Below are 19,378 nucleotides of genomic sequence, written 5' to 3'. Positions count from 1 at the left end.
ACATAGTATACACACATCAGCTTCTGCATTTGTTAAGGAACATACCAAACAAAAAGCATCATGACAAGTCAAACAAGTCTGGGGCAGAGTTCCAGAAAGGTATTAATCGATGTAAGGGTTCTAAAAAATACCTCAAACCTTGAATATCCCATGGAGAACCATTATATTAAAGAATATGGCACAGTTGTTACCTTGCCTAGAGGAGGGTATTATTCAGAGAAGTGACCAAGAGACCAAGGGCAACTCTGAAGGAGCTGGACATATCCACAGCTCAAATGGGAGATGCAATCAAAGCCCAGATACTCCATAAAGCTGGGTTTTAGTGGAGCAGCAAAAGAAAGACATTATTGGAAAAAAAAAAATCATATGAAATCTCATGTTGGAGGCTGTGGAAAAACGTTCTCTGCATTGATGGGGTTCAAATCTACCTTTTTGGCCTTGGTACAGAGCACTTAATCACCCTCCTACCCTCAGCCGCCCTTCACTAAAACCCCTACCCTCCACCCCCAACCTATTGAATATAATCGGCTTTTTGGTGTATATATATACGTGACATTTAACCCAAATGAAGTCTGTTTCACTTCCAGGCTGCAACAACACAATATGTGTAAAAGTTCAAGACTTACACAAGGTGCTGTACACGTAAAATAAACCCATTTTGACCCTGGGGTTTGATAAATGAGCGTGTAGATAACATTCACTAAGCTAATTATCGATGTGCACTTAATCTGAGCATTTTTATTACTGATTCCTAATTGCTAACATCTGCAGCATTGTTGCCTAATTAAGAGTTTTCCCAGAATGCACCAGTGCTGCGGGAACTCGCAAACATGGCAATAGCGATGATTTTCCAGGGTTCATTTTGTGAATAAATTCAATTACACACAGGAAAAGCGACATGCTACTTGCAGACATGAGGCAGGACACACTTTCTAAGATGCACTGTAATTTTTGATTTAGAGAAATCTAATTAATTGTAAAGCAACAAATGAACTGGCATCAGCACTTCCACTTTCATTTACACAATTAGAGCAGTACACAGCTGTTCCACTGTAAACAAACAACAAAATTGAGCAGTTTGTTAATTGCAGCGAGGCTGGCTATCATTTCATTATAAAGGGTGGATTGAGGGAAAGTGAGATAAAGCTGCAACAAGCTGAACTTGAACACCATCAGCTCACGAAAAGACACACACACACACACACACCTGCACAAATACATATGCACAACTACACACCCACTCATGCACACAGATAAGCTAGCCATCCCTCTCTGCTTGTTTATTGAATGACTGTGTTTTTCACGCTCAGACTGCACACAGGTGGTTACGATTACTTTAACACCAACTGCGCGACTCACACACTCAACCCACTTTGCATATAACAGCCGGTCATTTCTGGTCTAAAATGCAGGTGACATATTTTTGTTTATGCTGAAACGAATACTTGGACGTATTAACCTAACTGTGAAGTCAACTCAAGTGCGGGGGGGGTGGGGTGGGGGAGCCTTTGCACTGTCATACATAATGAATTTGTGAGACAGGTAAGGTTGGTTGGAGCGCTTACAGTGTTTAAACAGTGACAGATGGTGAACAAACACAATATAAACAGAGGATAAACTGCACAGAACTAACATGCAACTACAGATAAACAGATAATTATGAACACAGGCAAAAGGGCAAGAACGGCTCAGGTATCACTAATTGCTAAGACTTTGTAAGTCCTGATTAAAGGTTCTGGTTTATTTATAGTTTGGCAGGAATGATGATCAGAAATTGAAGAGTAAGAGCGCTCTTTTATGGAGAGAAACCATGATACTCAACAAACCATGGCTATAGCATGGTCACTATAGTAGCATGGTCATTATAGTATTATAGCATGGTCACTATAGTAGCATGGTCATTATAGTATTATAGCATGGTCACTATAGTATTGTAGTTATTATAGTATTATAGCATGGTCACTATAGTAGCATAGTCATTATAGTATTATGGTTATAGAGTATTATAGCATGGTCACTATAGAATTATAGCATGGTCACTGTAGTAGCATGGTCATTATAGTATTATAGCATGGTCACTATAGTAGCATGGTCATTATAGTATTATAGCATGGTCACTATAGTAGCATGGTCATTATAGTATTATAGCATGGTCACTATAGTAGCATGGTCATTATAGTATTATAGCATGGTCACTATAGTAGCATGGTCATTATAGTATTATAGCATGGTCACTATAGTAGCATGGTCATTATAGTATTATAGCATGGTCACTATAGTAGCATGGTCATTATAGTATTATAGCATGGTCACTATAATAGCATGGTCATTATAGTATTATAGCATGGTCACTATAAAAACATGGTCATTATAGCATTATAGCATGGTCACTAGTATTATGGTCACTATAGTATAGCATGGTCACTATAGTATAGCATGGTCACTAGTATTATGGTCACTATAGTATAGCATGGTCACTAGTATTATGGTCACTATAGTATAGCATGGTCACTAGTATTATGGTCACTATAGTATAGCATGGTCACTAGTATTATGGTCACTATAGTATAGCATGGTCACTATAGTATAGCATGGTCACTAGTATTATGGTCACTATAGTATAGCATGGTCACTAGTATTATGGTCACTATAGTATAGCATGGTCACTATAGTATTATAGCATGGTCACTATAGTATTATGGTCATTATAGTATTATAGCATGGTCACGAGTACAATAGTCACTATAGTATAGCATGGTCACTATAGTAATATAGCATGGTCACTATAGTATTATGGTCATTATAGTATTATTTCATGGTCACTATAGTATTATGGTCACTGTAGTATTATAGCATGGTCACTAACGTATTATAGCGTGGTCACTAACGTATTATGGTCATTATAGTATTATTTCATGGTCACTTTAGTATTATAGCATGGCCACTATAGTAGCATGGTCACTATAGTATTATAGCATGGTCACTATAATATTATGGTCACTATAGTATTATAGCATGTCACTATAGTGTTACAGCATGTTCATTATAGTGTTACAGCATGTTCATTATAGTGTTACAGCATGTTCATTATAGTGTTACAGCATGCCACTATAGTGTTATAGCATGGTCACTACAGTGCTATAGCATGGACACTACAGTGCTATAGCATGGGCACTATAGTGTTACAGCATGTTCATTATAGTGTTACAGCATGTCACTATAGTGTTATAGCATGGTCACTACAGTGCTATAGCATGGTCACTACAGTGCTATAGCATGGTCACTACAGTGCTATAGCATGGTCACTACAGTGCTATAGCATGGACACTATAGTATTACAGCATGATCACTATAGTGTTACAGCATGGTCATTATAGTGTTACAGCATGTCACTATAGTGTTATAGCATGGTCACTACAGTGCTATAGCATGGTCACTACAGTGCTATAGCATGGACACTATAGTATTACAGCATGATCACTATAGTGTTACAGCATGTTCATTATAGTGTTACAGCATGTTCATTATAGTGTTACAGCATGTTCATTATAGTGTTACAGCATGCCACTATAGTGTTATAGCATGGTCACTACAGTGCTATAGCATGGACACTACAGTGCTATAGCATGGACACTATAGTGTTACAGCATGATCACTATAGTGTTACAGCATGTTCATTATAGTGTTACAGCATGGTCATTATAGTGTTACAGCATGTCACTATAGTGTTATAGCATGGTCACTACAGTGCTATAGCATGGTCACTACAGTGCTATAGCATGGACACTATAGTATTACAGCATGATCACTATAGTGTTACAGCATGGTCATTATAGTGTTACAGCATGTCACTACAGTGCTATAGCATGGACACTATAGTGTTACAGCATGGTCATTATAGTGTTACAGCATGGTCATTATAGTGTTACAGCATGTCACTATAGTGTTATAGCATGGTCACTACAGTGCTATAGCATGGTCACTACAGTGCTATAGCATGGTCACTACAGTGCTATAGCATGGACACTATAGTATTACAGCATGATCACTATAGTGTTACAGCATGGTCATTATAGTGTTACAGCATGTCACTATAGTGTTATAGCATGGTCACTACAGTGCTATAGCATGGTCACTACAGTGCTATAGCATGGTCACTACAGTGCTATAGCATGGACACTATAGTATTACAGCATGATCACTATAGTGTTACAGCATGGTCATTATAGTGTTACAGCATGGTCATTATAGTGTTACAGCATGTCACTATAGTGTTATAGCATGGTCACTACAGTGCTATAGCATGGTCACTACAGTGCTATAGCATGGTCACTACAGTGCTATAGCATGGACACTATAGTATTACAGCATGATCACTATAGTGTTACAGCATGGTCATTATAGTGTTACAGCATGTCACTATAGTGTTATAGCATGGTCACTACAGTGCTATAGCATGGTCACTACAGTGCTATAACATGGACACTATAGTATTACAGCATGATCACTAGTGTTACAGCATGGTCACTACAGTGCTATAGCATGGACACTATAGTATTACAGCATGGTCACTATAGTGTTACAGCATGGTCACTATATTATTAGTACTATATCAGACCTAAATGCAGGGACTCAGTACATGCACTGTGTTTATTTATCAAATCAAAGACTAACACACCTACATTAAACATAACAGAAATAAACCATAACATGCAAACTCAACAAAATATGACTATGCCATAATAACCTTAATAACACGCCGTCCAGCTTTATGGCACACACACAAAGTTCTGTTGACAAAGTCATCATTCTGTATATAAATATAATGACTGACTCTGACCAAGACAGCTGGACAATCATATACAGAGCAGCACGTCAAGGTAAAACAAGGGACAAGCGGGAAAACACATTATAAAGGGCGAGGCATTGCCCACATGGGAATAACACAGTGATACATAAATAAAATAAACCGCCTAGTGGTCTGGACTGTCCCAGGAACTTCTGACAAGTAGGTGTACCAGTACTACCAAATGTCCAGTCTAGGGTGTATTCCCATTCACACCCTATAAAACACATACTGATGAATGAATGAACAGATTTTTTTCTTCAAAATGAAGAAAAATCTGAGTTAGGACATGCTAAAAGTCTACTATTCTAGTGTTATGATTATAATGTGACATATCACAAGGGTGTAAAAAATCAGACTACGATCATGACCTAGAGTTTGACAAGTAAAACTAGCATTAAATACCACAATGGTATAATAGCTGATTAGCATTTTTGTAGCTGGTGGTCTTTAGATCTATGAATTACTGTATGTACAAGGAGAATGAAATATGACATCTAAACCTCCTACAGTTCTTTTTCTTCCGATTTTAGTGCCACTTTCATAAGAGCTTCTAAAAAATATTTCTGTCATCTTTTGCAGCATATAAAACACCTAATATGGCTGTGTTTGAATCCTGTTGATAAAACCGATAGCATTTTTGTTTCCTAGGATATGTTTGTTGGCACACGACAATGCTACATGATAAAGGATCTACATTACACAACCTGGCAAGTGCACACAGCAGCAAAATCTTAATTTTATTTGCATGAAGGTGATATGACGGTTAAGTCTTGTAGATTTTGTGTAAAGAAAGAAAGAAATGTATTTTTTTTACACTTTTATGTTGTGTATTGTTCCATGTTTGTGCTTTGCGGTTTTCTTATTAATGTCTTTTGTTCAGAACATGAATAAACATGAATCAGAGGCATAAAGGTGTAGAGAATGAAGACAATGGCATTTGGGTATTCTATAGATACACTATATTGCCTAAAGTTTTGGGACACTCCTCCAAATCCTGGAATTCAGTTGTTCCATTCACTTCCATTGCCACAGGTGTATAAAATCCAGCACCTAGGCATGCAGACTGCATCTACGAACATTTGTGAAAGAATGGGTCTCTCTCAGGAGTTTAGTGAATTCAAGCGCGGTATCGTGATAGGTTGCCATCTGTGCAATAAGCCCATTCGTGACATTTCCTCACTACTAAATATTCTACGATCAACTGTTAGTGGTGTTATAACAAAGTGGAAGCAACTCAGTCCATGAAGTGGTAGGCCACGTAAAATCACAGAGTGGGGTCGAGTTCCAACATGACTGTACACCACTGACCAAAGCAAGGTCCATAAAGACATGGATGAGTGAGTTTGGTGTGGAGGAACTTGCACAGAGTCCTGACCTCAACCCCATAGAACACCTTTGGGATGAATTAGAGTGGACACTGTGAACCAGACCTTCTCGTCCAACATCAGTGCCTGACCTCACAAATGTGTTTATGGTCAAAAATTCCCATAAACACACTCCTAAACCTTGTGGAAAGCCTTCCCAGAAGAGTTGAAGCTGTTATAACTGCAAAGGGCGGGACAACTCCATATTACATTCATGTGCATGTAAAGGCAGACGTCCCAAATCTTTTGGCAATATAGTGTAAGTGAGGATGAGTAAGGTCATAGTGAACAGTAATAGTAAGCCAATAATTGAAAAAGTGAGGAAGAAAAAAGTTGATGAGAAATGAGCAAATGATGAGATTATTCACTCTATCCACATTCAAGTGTGGATTATTGGATGCTTCATGCCATGGGCATTGCTAGACCATTTTTAAAAACATTTCTACTCAACCCCCCTAAAAATTCTGCAATTCTCCAGAAACTGTACACAAACAGGTCATCTCCTCGGTCCCCTTTAAACTTCATATGACAACGGCGGCAGACTTCGGCTCCTCCCCGTCTTTCAGCGCGTTCTTCAATCCGCAGACCGCGGCGTCGCAGAGCGAGGATCAGAGGACGAGTGTGTGTGTGTGTGTGTGTGATCAGGAAGACAAGTATTTGGCTTGTTCAGTACTCAAATGTTATACACATCTATGCAATACAGTGGAATGCTGCAATAAGTTTACCATCCTACCCTGTTAGTCAAACCTTTATTTTATTTTATTTATTTATTTTTTCATTTTTATTTTTTACTACTATACCCTTACTGGGGGCTGAGCCCCCCTTAAATCAAAATCCTAGAATCACCCTTGCTTCATGCACTCCATGGTCACAGCTTTGCAAACGTAGCGAGGGGAGGAGGAGAAAACATTCTGGGACACAACTATTAGTGTTTTAGTAGATAATCAGGATCAGGAGACATGTGTTTCCTTGAGGACTGAGGACTGGAGGCTGCATGTAAAGTCTTGAAAATAATCCAAAAATGACTTTCTGAAGTGCTGAAGTGGAAATAATGTAGGAACAGGCCAGTTTGGAAGTTTGAAAGAAAATCAAAGGTGTAGAAAATCTGAAAGGAGTCTGAAAGGATTTATTTGCCTCATAGCAACAAATTATATATGAAATTAAAACAGGCCATTTTTTGTACTGCAGCATAGAGCAAAATACCTCAGAAAATAAATGGATGAATGGATGAATAGACAGACAAACGAATAAAAACAAACAAATAAGTAATTCTTTTTTCTATTAGTAAGTTCTGATAGTTTTGACATTCTTGACTTTCTTTTCTTTATTATTATTAAATATATTATTATTAAACATATTATTATTAAATTTATTTATTTTATCCGTCCTCACAAGGCACTCACTTAGCCTAACAAAGGATGAACCGGGCTCCAATATTTATTTATTTGTTTGTTTGTTTATTTATTTATTTAATGACTAATGTAAACTTTTCTCCTTAAATATTTTAGGCTCCCAGTGTCCTGTTGACTCAATGTTTAACAATGTGGCAAACAGTAGCAATGAAATTATACACCGGCAGCGTGAAGGACACAACGCAGTAGTAAAGAAGAAGAAAGTAGAAGCTATAAAACTAGGGTTTAGTTTTACCACAACACCTAATAAAATAAAAGTCAGAAGTAAAATCCTGATTCGTTCTCGGTGACACCGAGGCAGTCGGTACTATATGAGCGAGTAGCCTTGTGCCGCTCCCTAATAAAAAACAAGTGACTTTTTATACACACAGTATTTCTTGTGACATTTTATTTATAAGTTGATGTTTGGAAATAGCTAATGCCCTTCACCATGTGATTGCCAGAATCCAAAGACTTGAGGCCAAGCGCAAAAGCTCTCCAAAACAAACAAATGGTTTTGCTACTATGGCTGCCAAACGAGGCTCGCACACCTCAGTTTAGATCAATATAAATATGAAACTGAGTGCACGATGCCAATAACTCTATTAGATTGCAAATAAGATGAGGGAATGTCTCTTTGGCTCAGTGATCTACAATACACCTCCTTTCTCATTACTAGAGCAATGGATTTCCTATATCGTTATAAGAGATGCATTGCACCAGACATGGGGCGCTCTCTGAGACTGAACTGGATGCAGTTTGTTTAGGCAGATGAGAACAACCCAATCATAGAGGAGAGTGGACCAAAACAACCAATCCGAGAGCGTCTGAGCTGAAGGTGCTCATGGTCTGCTTCCAAGAGAACTCTAGCGTGGGTTGATTGCAGTGAAGTGATTCGACTCTAAATCAACCCAACTGCAGGAAGTGAAGTGAACCAAACAAGCCATATGTTTATGGGATGTGGGCAGCACTTTTTTTTTTTTTCTTTTGGTAGAGGCAAAAAGGACTCATGCAGAAATGCCGTGTGTTCTTTGACTGACCGACAAAAAGTGAAAATATATGTAGATGGATTCACAAAATGTTTTCACCTTGTTATCTATATAACTGTCTATGCATTTCTACAGTGCTCCTTTAATGCTTGGCAAAAGGTTTGTGTCCCTTTTTTCCATTGCAAAAACATTTTTTTGACCTACATGCCCCTCAGCCAGTTTTTCAAGTACTTTTGATTGCGTCTGAAATTAAACCAAAGCGGACAGCAAACGATAGCAAGTGATGCATCACTGTTGCTGAGATTCATACCTGGCAACTGAACTAACAGGAGCAAAAGCCCTCATAAAGTCTATTTGAACCAAACTGAACCAAATCAGAGATGGCATTGCTTCAGTTGGTGCTTTTGTCATTACCATTACAAAAGCTGTAGCTATTACCAAAGCTGTTATGAAAAAAAGGTCAAGGTAACCTTTTCAAAACAAGACTACACAAGCCTCGCATTGCCAGAAAGCCATCAACTGTGCAGCATTTATCATGCAAATGTCAACAGTATGAGAACCCTGACTGGATGTTAGAAGTGAATCTGTCTTTTTGGCATCAGATGGCTGATGGAACCTGCCTCACTCGGTGCCTCGAGGTATCCCGCCTCAATCGATGTTCAAATGCAAGTCCACTTTGTGTATCTTGGCTCTCATGTGTATGCGCATTTTAACAGCAGAGGTGCATGTAGGGTCTAGAATGCACACTTTCCTTATTGAAAGTCATGCAGTTTATCCTCAGGGACTCCTGCTCTAACATACAGTGTTATATCTACTTCATAACCCTCAAGGACTGAAGTACACTAAAAACAACTTGCAACTGTAGTTCTTTGGATTTTGTATCACATCTTCGTATCACATCTTTAACTTAATTATAATTTTAAATTATTATTATTATTATTATATACTTAATTTTTTTTTTTTTAATTATTTATGGGCTGAGACAATTAATCCACTATAGATAATAAATAAACTAGACTAAATAAACCTACATGACAATGGTAATGCTTTCTATTAATGACCCCTTAACAAACTAACTAACTAATATTTACTTTATTTGTTTACAGGAACAAATCATAAACTGTTGGTAAAATACAGTAAGTCCGCATGTTTTAATGTAAATTGTTTGTTTAACTGCTTTTCCTAGAGGCCAAAAAATGGAATTTCTTGCCGTGTCACACTCCACAGTGGTGGGTAATGGAAGTAATGGAATGAAGTGACGCTCAGAGCCTTAAGACATCATATGACACGTGACATATGACATACGAAGCACTTACAAGTACAGCTAATTGGAAAAACACAAAAGTTGAGCAGACGGTCTGCAGCACTTCCCGAGCCTAGCGCTTTGTGGAAGTAACCTTGACATGAAAAGCTGCCGACCCTAATTCAGTGAGTTTCACTTGACATGTGGCACGGTGGCACAGCGAGTAGCGTAGCCGTCTCACAGCTCAAGGCTCCTTGGTTTGATTCCTAGCTCAGGTTACTGCCTGTGTGAAATCTAAAATTCACCATCCTCCTCCACAGTCAGAAACTTTTTCCTGTTCCACATTGGGGCCATTGAGGGGTTTGACAAGCGCATTTCTCACCACTCAGTTTTCAAGGAGATGATGGTTACTTCTTTCTTTATGAAAGTATCCGTGTGGGATTTCTCAGAGTTCTCCAGTTTCCTCCTACCTTACAAAGACATGCTGGTAGGTGGACTGGCAACTCTAAAGTGTTTATCGATGTTAACGAGTATGCGGACACGTGTGTACGTGATGTTCTTCGGTGGACTGGAAACTTAGACATGGTAGATTCCCATCTCATGCTCAGTGTTCCCAGCATATGCTCATAATCCACCATGACCCTGACCAGTATAGAGCAATCACTGTAAACAAATGAAGACTAATCTAAATGCCTAAGATTAGTTTATCAGAAAGGCATTGTTAATTAATTTCTTGACCAGTTTCCTCGTCGATAAAAATCTCACATTCCCAGGCGGTAATATCATTACCACATGAGCCGTGAACCCTGATTCTTGTGTCACGTGAGAAGAATCATTCTTCATTCACAGTATATTGTTCAAGTGATCATAGAGGCACCAGATTTGAGCAGATACTATGATTTTATTTTGGGATGAACCTCAGTTCCAGCAACAGTCTGAAAATGAAATAATATTAGTAGTAAACAAGAAGCATCGATTTTTCATGTCATGACATGGGGGGCGTTTTGTATCTGAGGACGGGTCACTGATATTGACATCTACAGGGCTGAATACAGCAAGCAGCAGCAGTCTTTGTTTCCAGCATCTGCATAGAAAATCTTGAACATGTGAATCTGGACGTGACTAAAATTCTCAGATGAGCACTGAGTTCGGAGAAAAGCAGGAGATTATGAAATTATCCTATGTAAATTTGATCCCATCCAGGTAAAGCTTATAACATAGCACAAATACATTTAGTCAGCTGTCAGTATCAGCTGCAGCCAGTCACATGACTCTGATCGCTTACACTTGTTTCATGTTACTCGTCATTATCACTCTTATTTAAGAGTGTTTTATAGTACTTGTTTTTTTTCAGCGTTTTATTGGTTTGTTCACCTTCCCAATTACAGTCATGACATGTGTAATAATTTTGTTATTTCTAATTAACAACTGATTATAATAATAGTAATAATATAATAATAATAATAATAATAATAATAATAATAATAATAATAATAACCAACCAGCCAACCAACCAAACAAATAAATGAATAAATAGACATGTACATTTTCTGAAGAAAATGTGAGTGGTGCTTGCCGTGGCAAAACTTGTCCCAGAGTGGCATGAAAAAGTGCCAAAACTTTTGGATATTTTGGGTGTAATGTGATTTCTCGTGGCATAACTTGCACGCCTCCAAAAATATCTGTACACATACCTCTAAAATGTACATGTATAATAATAATAATAATAATAATTATATATATATATATATATATATATATATATATATATATATATATATATATATATTAATTATTATTATTATTATTATTATTATTATTGCTGTTAAATTATTTTAGGTTAATATTATCAATTATTATCCCTATGCCTTTCCCTGTGCCTCAGTTAGCTGACAGAAATAAAACCCACTCAGATGCTCATTAGTATTGGCCCCCACCCCCTGAATGTATCACACTGTTTACTGTTGGTTATTTTGTGTTTGTACATTTCATGTTTCTTCTGATTTGCTAGAAAAACTGAAAATCAGTGAATACATTTTGACTTGTTAACTTTAAGCACCATTTCTTTCTCCGTGAGTGAGCGAGTGAGATCTCTCCTTTTTCTCAGCACTTTCTTTTTGCTTGTTCTTTTTTTTCTCTCTCTCTTTTTCAAATTCACCATCCTCCTCCACATTCAGAAACTTTTTCTTGTTCCACACTGGGACCACTGAGGGGTTTGACAGGCGCATTTCTCACCACTCCGTTAAAAAAAAAAAAAAAAAAAAAAAAAAAAAAATGACAGATACTCCTTTATTCATGTAACCTGATGAAAACCGAAGGCATGAAAAGGTCTGGCAGCAAATAAACAAATCCAAAAAATTACATCAAAAGAACATGATGTAATTTATCACACACTAAATTCTAACCTCACAGGCTTGATCGTACGGCATGCTGCAGCGCTCTTTGCGAAAGTAAAGCTTAGAGGTGCTAAGAAGCGTAAAATACCATGCCAGGTGAAAGTGATGATGGACAGAAAGAAAGGCAGACGAGGAGAGAGGGATGACAAACAGAATGGATAGCTGCATGGAAGTCTGGGTAGTGAACCCTGCTCCTCTCGCTGGGCTCTGTGGGAGGAGAAGGCAGCGTCTGGCAGGCTTGTAGAAAAGATAAGCGAGCTATCGCTACACAGTTTATTGGGAACGGTGTCCCCCCATTAATCAAGGAGCTTGGAAAGATGGAGCATTCCACTCACCTTTCACTTTGTTTTTCGTTGCCGCCGCTGGAACAGCAGAGCGCAAACATGGGGGGGAAAGGGTGAGAACGGGTGAGGAAGAAAAAAATGAAGGAAGAGAAAAGGGGAGAGAACAATTGATTAGAGTAAGCTAGACTCAAACACCAGCCATCTAGCATACTGTTTATTCCGTTCTACGAAAAATAAAAAAAAAGATTAAATAAATAAAATATCTCAGCACAGTGTGGTGCATTGTGTATCAGATCAGAACTACGGAACTAATGCAGCGATTCCGTTCGCAGATTTCCCCTGATTCACATCCATTGTCAAGATTGCATATCATTTCATTTGATGAAAGCCTTCTAGTTAAAAGCTGCAAACGAACATATTCGTATTGTTTGCAAATAAAAATGAGACACAATGCATCTGTTCCACTGCTTAAACAGCGTCAACAGAATCTTTCTCCCGAGAAGCTCGCTTGCCGTGAGATTGGTTTGGCGACGCTGGGATAATACTCGCGGTGTCAGATTGCTTTTGTGGAAAGGGCGTGACAGCTCAGGCAAACAGCAACGCTCTGCTGTGCTATTAGCTCCCGATTGGCTATTGATCACAAACAACACTCCGCATGAGCCTCCCAATTAGCAATGCGCTGCGTGTCTGGTGCTTTCACAGGGAAACACGCCTGAGGAAACATTAACATAATTATGCCATTTGATCTTTTGATTTGTTTGTTGTCAGCTATCTTTTGCACACTTCCAAACTATTCACCGTGTCAGGATGAAAACAGTGTAAAAAATTTGGTTGTATGCAAACCAATTTTACCAGAAACAAAAATAAAAAATAAAAAATTGGCTTTGTGTTGTTGTGTCCATTTTTGTCATTTCACACTCCACAGTGGTGCCTAATGGCTCATATGAAAGTAGACACTCAGCAGTATTTCTGTTTTCTACCTAGCTTACTAGGGGCAATGTATTCTTTGAAAATGTATTACTTATTTTTTTCCTCACATATTCAAATTAAATGGTGATATCAAACATATTTCTGTTTTCTGAGACGCCCAAAAATGTTATCATCAACCACTAGAACTCCATGTAAGGTTATCCAACAGACATAAAATCGTCTCACACCGAAAGCCAACAGAGTTCTGGCTAATTTAATATCATACTTGTGGTGATATGATAAGTAATTTGTTTATACTGATTGAAAAAGCTGATTTCCATTCCGCCAGCAGACTGGAACATCAATTTACTGGTAAAAAATAGGGTTAATAGCATAAGATGCTCTATGTCTAGATCCTGAATTAAAACATGCAGGTACAGTAAGCTTAGAGAACGGTGAAAAAACAATTCCGAACAAACAAAAGCACCGGAAAATTACTACAAATTAAAAGAATGAATCCGTTATTTGAAAAATAAAACCGAAATCTTTTAATACTACAATTTGATTGATACTACTTTTTCCTCGACTTCAAAATACTACTTTTAGATTGACTTCATCTTAATCATCAGGCTCGTGACGATCTCGTCTTCGGGATCATCATGCTTAAACATATCTAGAGTGAATAAAGACACTAGTCAGAGTCTGGTGATGTCTTTTATGTGAGCGCCGAACAATGTAGATCAAAGTCACAAGGATGTAAACATGATGTAAACTTCATTAGAAAAGGATGAAAATGATATAATTAGGTCTCACTTTTTAGCCTAGGCAATATCCAAGCACCAGACTGGACAACGGACTAGAGCTTTAACTTGACCGGTGGTCTAGATAAAGAACAACAACCCCTCAACTAACAGCAGTATTTATGATAATAAATTATAAATGTTGCATTTTCTTACTTGATGTCTTATACAGTATATGTAGCATCAGAATGTGAACACACACACACACACACACACAGAGATAGCATGTTTCAATGAGATTCTCCTCACCATGTGGACTGGCACATTGGATGAATACCAATAGGGCTACCAATTTTGTAAACCACAGAGCGTGAAGAATCTTAGCCAGTCCCACAGGAATAAGTCCTGCTAATCATTTTTCCATTCCACTTTATCAAGAGTGGAGAAAACAAAACTATGTAAATATGGCAAGAATTAAAGTGATTGTCACATTCCTTTGCTAAGCTTTTAATTGATAAATGCTTCTCTAGCACACTAGCGTATGCAATGAAATCTGACAGGACGCAAAACACTGCCTCAGTTTATTATTCCAGTCTAATTTTCTTTGATGTGCTACAGCTGGGTATGGAGTACATGTCTAAAGTTGATATTAACATGTTAGCTAGGTAAATCTAACCAGCTAGCATGGTGTAAATATGAAAGTATATAATATACCGAAATTTTCCGTATAGATGAGGAAGTACCTATAGTGTCTACACTAAAACTGACACAAAAGCTTGGGTTGATTACAAATAAGTGCACAAATGGTCTACAGGTGCTAGATAAGACTAGATAAAGGCTAGTTAGCTTTATAAAAAATCGTTAGCACCACTGGTGTGTGTCAGGATATCACAATCAGCGAACACACTGCAGATTATAAACATGGTCACTATAGGCTAAACATTTCACACACACACACACTACAAATGAACAAACAAAGCTCACTTTTTGTTTACATCTAAAACTTTTGTATTACTGTTTCTGACTGAATGCTAGATTTTAACCCTCGTATTTTGCAGAACTCATCTCCTGACCTAGTTCCTGTTTTCTCACCTTGCGTTTTTGGATTAGTTTGCCTGGATATTTATTGAAATCAGCCTCAACTGCAGTTGCAACTCTCTCAGCCTCCTACTTTATGACAGAGAGATAAAATCAAAGTCACAGGTTGGCCAACACCTTTCCATTAAACAGTTTCATTTACAAGACTGTTTACAAGAAGAAGATTATTGCTTGTTTAATTGCATATTCACTTCACAATGTATATTTAATAAGGCATGTGAACTGTTGGTTAAGAAAAAGTCTTTCTGGCACAGCTGGAGAAACATGTCTCACAAGTCTCTTCAAAGTTAACATTTCCTTAGAGATTTAAAAACTAGCTGATCTGAGACAGAAATTCAACATTCCTTTCGAAAGAGAGTCCTGTTCTGACTAAAAATATACAATGAGTCAGAAATCTCTAAAGTATCTTTGTCATATTTATTCACTAAGGTTTTTGAGGCTGAAATCTTAGGGAAAGTAAATATGTTGGGGGGGGGATCCAACTATAGCTGGAGAATCAAGCAAAAAGTAAAACAAATAAAAGACACATCTTCAAATCCAGTTAAAGTCTGTCTGTTCAGATGCGAGTTAGTCTGCATGTCAGACCTCCTCCGTCTCACTTTCATACCAGCTGCTGAAACTCATGAAAATCACGTAGCGGCTATAAAATAAGCACGGCGTTTACTTAATCACTGCATACAGCTCAGAATATCATACGGTATTAACCGAGTTCTTCTGAAGTTTATAAGCATGAACAACTGGAAATTACTTTATGGATTAACTTCTTGGATGTAACTTAATCTTGGACTTTATGGGGTTTTTTTTTCGTCTTTTTTAACATTACATTTGTGAAGTATTAAGAGGTGTCTCGTCATAATTTTTGGGAGCTGTATTTACTGTATATACACCAATCAGCTATAACATTATGAACAGTGACAGGTGACAGTTACTGGCACCTGTTAGTGGGTGGGATATATTAGGCAGCAAGTCATCATTTTGTCCTCAAAGTTGATGTTAGAAGCAGGAAAAAGTGTAAGGATTTGAGCGAGTTTGATGAAGGACCAAATTGTGATGGCTAGACCACTGGATCAGAGCATCTCCAAAACTGCAGCTCTTGTGGGGTGTTCCCAGTCTGCACTGGTCAGTATCTACAGTATCAAAAGTGGTCCAAGGAAGGAACAGTGGTGAACCGGTGACAGGGTCATGGGCGGTCAAGGCTCATTGATGCACGTGGGGAGTGAAGGCTGGTCCATGTGATCCGATCCAACAGACGAGCTACTGTTGCTCAAATTACTGAAGAAGTTAATGCTGGTTCTGATAGAAAGGGGTCAGAATACACAGTGCATGATGGGTCAGGGTTGTTTTGGCAGCAAATGCCTGATGGGTGTATTTCACATTCCCTGCCCACATATACACACTTTATTATAATCACGAGTATACCTGTTCATTCTGGGTCACTTCTATAAACTGTTGTGTGAAAAAATCGCAGGAGATCAACGATTTCTGAAATATTCATAAACCATCCTGTCTCGCTTCAACAATCATGCCAGCGCATCCCCCCCCCCATTCTAATACTGATGCATTTTGCTGCCACATGACTGTCCGACTGGATAGCTGCGTGAATGAGCAGGTCTACAGGTGTTCCTATTAAAGTGGCTGATGACTGTAGGAGCAATGTTCTTTGTTTGAAATAATGGTGATCCCTTTTCGTTCAAAACTACTATACACATAGAAGCACCATTCAAGTACGTCTTTATTAATTGACAGCCAAATGAATGATTTTAAAGCTCTTGAATTAAAATGATCAAATTTGCATTTATGAAACACTTCTATAACTTTATTATGAAAGTGTCATCAGTGCGCTGTTGGTAAAAAACAAAAACAAACAAAAAAAACTTATCCTCCAAGATAAGCATAAAGAACTCTTGACTGACTTATAATGATTAATGATGACTGCTTTCACTAATTTTGACGTAAGCCTTTTCGCAAAAACAGATTTATTTATTCAATGCTTCTAGATGTGATATAAAGACATTCTGTATGATAATGTTTATATAAAGTATGTCCACACATTTCTCAGGAATCTTCCAATCTTCATTCACCAGGCATAAGTTAAATAGTTACACAGGCCCAGCATAATACAGGCAGTGGAGCAGGTAGTGAAAGAATAAAATGAGAGAGAGAAATGGAAGAGAAAGCCAGGGGAAGATCATGGGGGAAGAGAGTCAGATGAGGAAAGGAGAGAAGAAATACATGAGGAGAAAGGATAGTAGGGAAAAGCTGAAGGAAGAGAGAAGGTCCTTTTAAACCCTACAGCAAGAGATGTGACAAAGGTGCCTTGTAGATCACCCTGACACTTTCCTCCATCACCTGTAGCTGATGTTACATTAAATTATTCACTTGGCCTCCATTATTGATGGGGTGTTCTACTCCCATAAAAAGGTGAAGACCTACAGTACCATAGGTAACAACTGGAAGTGTAAATTACAGCAAGCTGTGCACTAAAAGCACACTAAACAACATCCCTGCTGCTGAGCCAGCACACTTCCACAGGGATATATGTAACGGTCATGTATCTACAAATGACCTATTGACCTAGTGGTGAAGATAAACTTCAGTGTAGGCCTGTTACAAATAGCCTAGAACCCAGTACAAGAGTGAAATCACCAGAATAGATGCCTGTTTGTCATGTCATTTCAAAAATTTGGAGCTAATTTTTTCCCACTAAGGACTTCCCATTTAAGACCTTTATTTAGCCTAACATGTAGTTAGTCATTGACTTATACGCACAATATTTTTAAGCATATCCTCATATGCTTCCTGTGCCTCAGGGGTTTCCCCCAGGTACTCCGGTTTCCTCCCCTAGTCCAAAGACATGCATTGTAGGCTGTCTGATATCTTAGCATCTGTAGTGTGTGAATGAGTGTGTGTGTGTGTGTGTGTGTATGATTGTGCTCTGTGATAGACTGGCATCATATCTGGAGTGTACGCTGCCTTGTGCCCCAAGACCAAGTAGCATAAGCAATCTGGAAGTTGAGTCGTGTCAACCTGACTTCTTTCTAGTTAGATCGAAACTTTTCACAACTCATCCGAGCAGCTTCTTCAGTCTGAAGGAAGTTGGGAGGATTCCACAAATGTCTATCCTCCAGAGTCAAGGATCCTCCCTGCCCTGGATAGCCTCGTTAAGGGAACGAGGCGAAGGTGAGAGTGAGGGAGGTTTTAGGAGCGAAGCGAGTCGTCCTAATGTCCTGAAGAATTCCTGTAAAACTTCCCTCAGACTGAAGAAGCTGCTTGGATGAGTGGTGAAATGTTTCGATCTAACTCGAAAGAAGTCAGGTTGACACGACTCAACTTCCAGATAACCTCACCTGGATGTCTGAGAATCTTCAGACACAGTAATACTAGCAGTGTAGAGGATGGATGCATGGATGGATAGATAGATGGATGGATGAGTTTTAAAACCTATTCCTTTTACTTTCCTGCGAGATCACTCTAGAATTCGTTTAAGTCTCTAGACTTTCCGGTCATGAATACTTGAACTACGGTTTGTCACTGGAGTGGTGAACTTAAATGCATTTGATTGGTATATTTTCATCTGGAAAAGTAAATTTATGTCTACACTTTATTAATAATTAAAAATAATTTAAGATGCAACCCTGATCATTAAGATCCTATCATGTGTTCTAAACAAATTTTCAAGGTACACTGCATTCACTTTCATTGCATTGTAAAGATAACTAAGCCATTAGCTTAATAGCACCAGAGTGATGAGACATTATAAACTTTACTCGCTTGTTTTCTGAGAATGAACAGATTCTGTTAGCTATGTTTTATAGCGTCACCTGGACAGTGCTGGAACATACAATCTTTAATATCTTCAGAGTTTGTTTATTTTATAATGAAACTGTCATCTTTTTTTAAAACTTGATCAAACTTTTTAAAACCTGGATCAGTCTCAGTTCCCGGTCTGCAGTGGTCAGTATCTGTCAAACGTGGTCCAAGGAAGGAACAGTGGTGAACCGGTGACAGGGTCATGGGCGGTCAAGGCTCATTGATGCACGTGGGGAGCGAAGGCTGGCCCATGTGATCCGATCCAACAGACGAGCTACTGTTGATGCTGGTTCTGATAGAAAGGT

At 38.3% G+C, this 19,378-nt stretch overlaps 1 protein-coding gene across 3 annotated transcripts in view; it reads right to left on the bottom strand.

Annotated features, from left to right (window-relative positions):
- Window positions 1–19,378, bottom strand: part of cadm2a (cell adhesion molecule 2a) — a 357,471-nt gene that overhangs the window by 83,526 nt on the left and 254,567 nt on the right. For 2 of the 3 annotated variants that reach the window (XM_058411809.1, XM_058411807.1), the window contains exon 2: window positions 12,568–12,594. The exons of the other annotated variant lie outside the window; for it this stretch is intronic. In XM_058411809.1, coding sequence (XP_058267792.1) covers window positions 12,568–12,594 — 27 coding nt within the window. The remainder of the gene's footprint in view (window positions 1–12,567; window positions 12,595–19,378) is intronic. 3 annotated transcript variants of the gene reach the window in all.

Source organism: Hemibagrus wyckioides, linkage group LG16, assembly GCF_019097595.1.
Source record: "Hemibagrus wyckioides isolate EC202008001 linkage group LG16, SWU_Hwy_1.0, whole genome shotgun sequence".
NCBI lineage: Eukaryota > Metazoa > Chordata > Actinopteri > Siluriformes > Bagridae > Hemibagrus > Hemibagrus wyckioides.
This window is presented reverse-complemented; position numbering and strand designations above follow the sequence as displayed.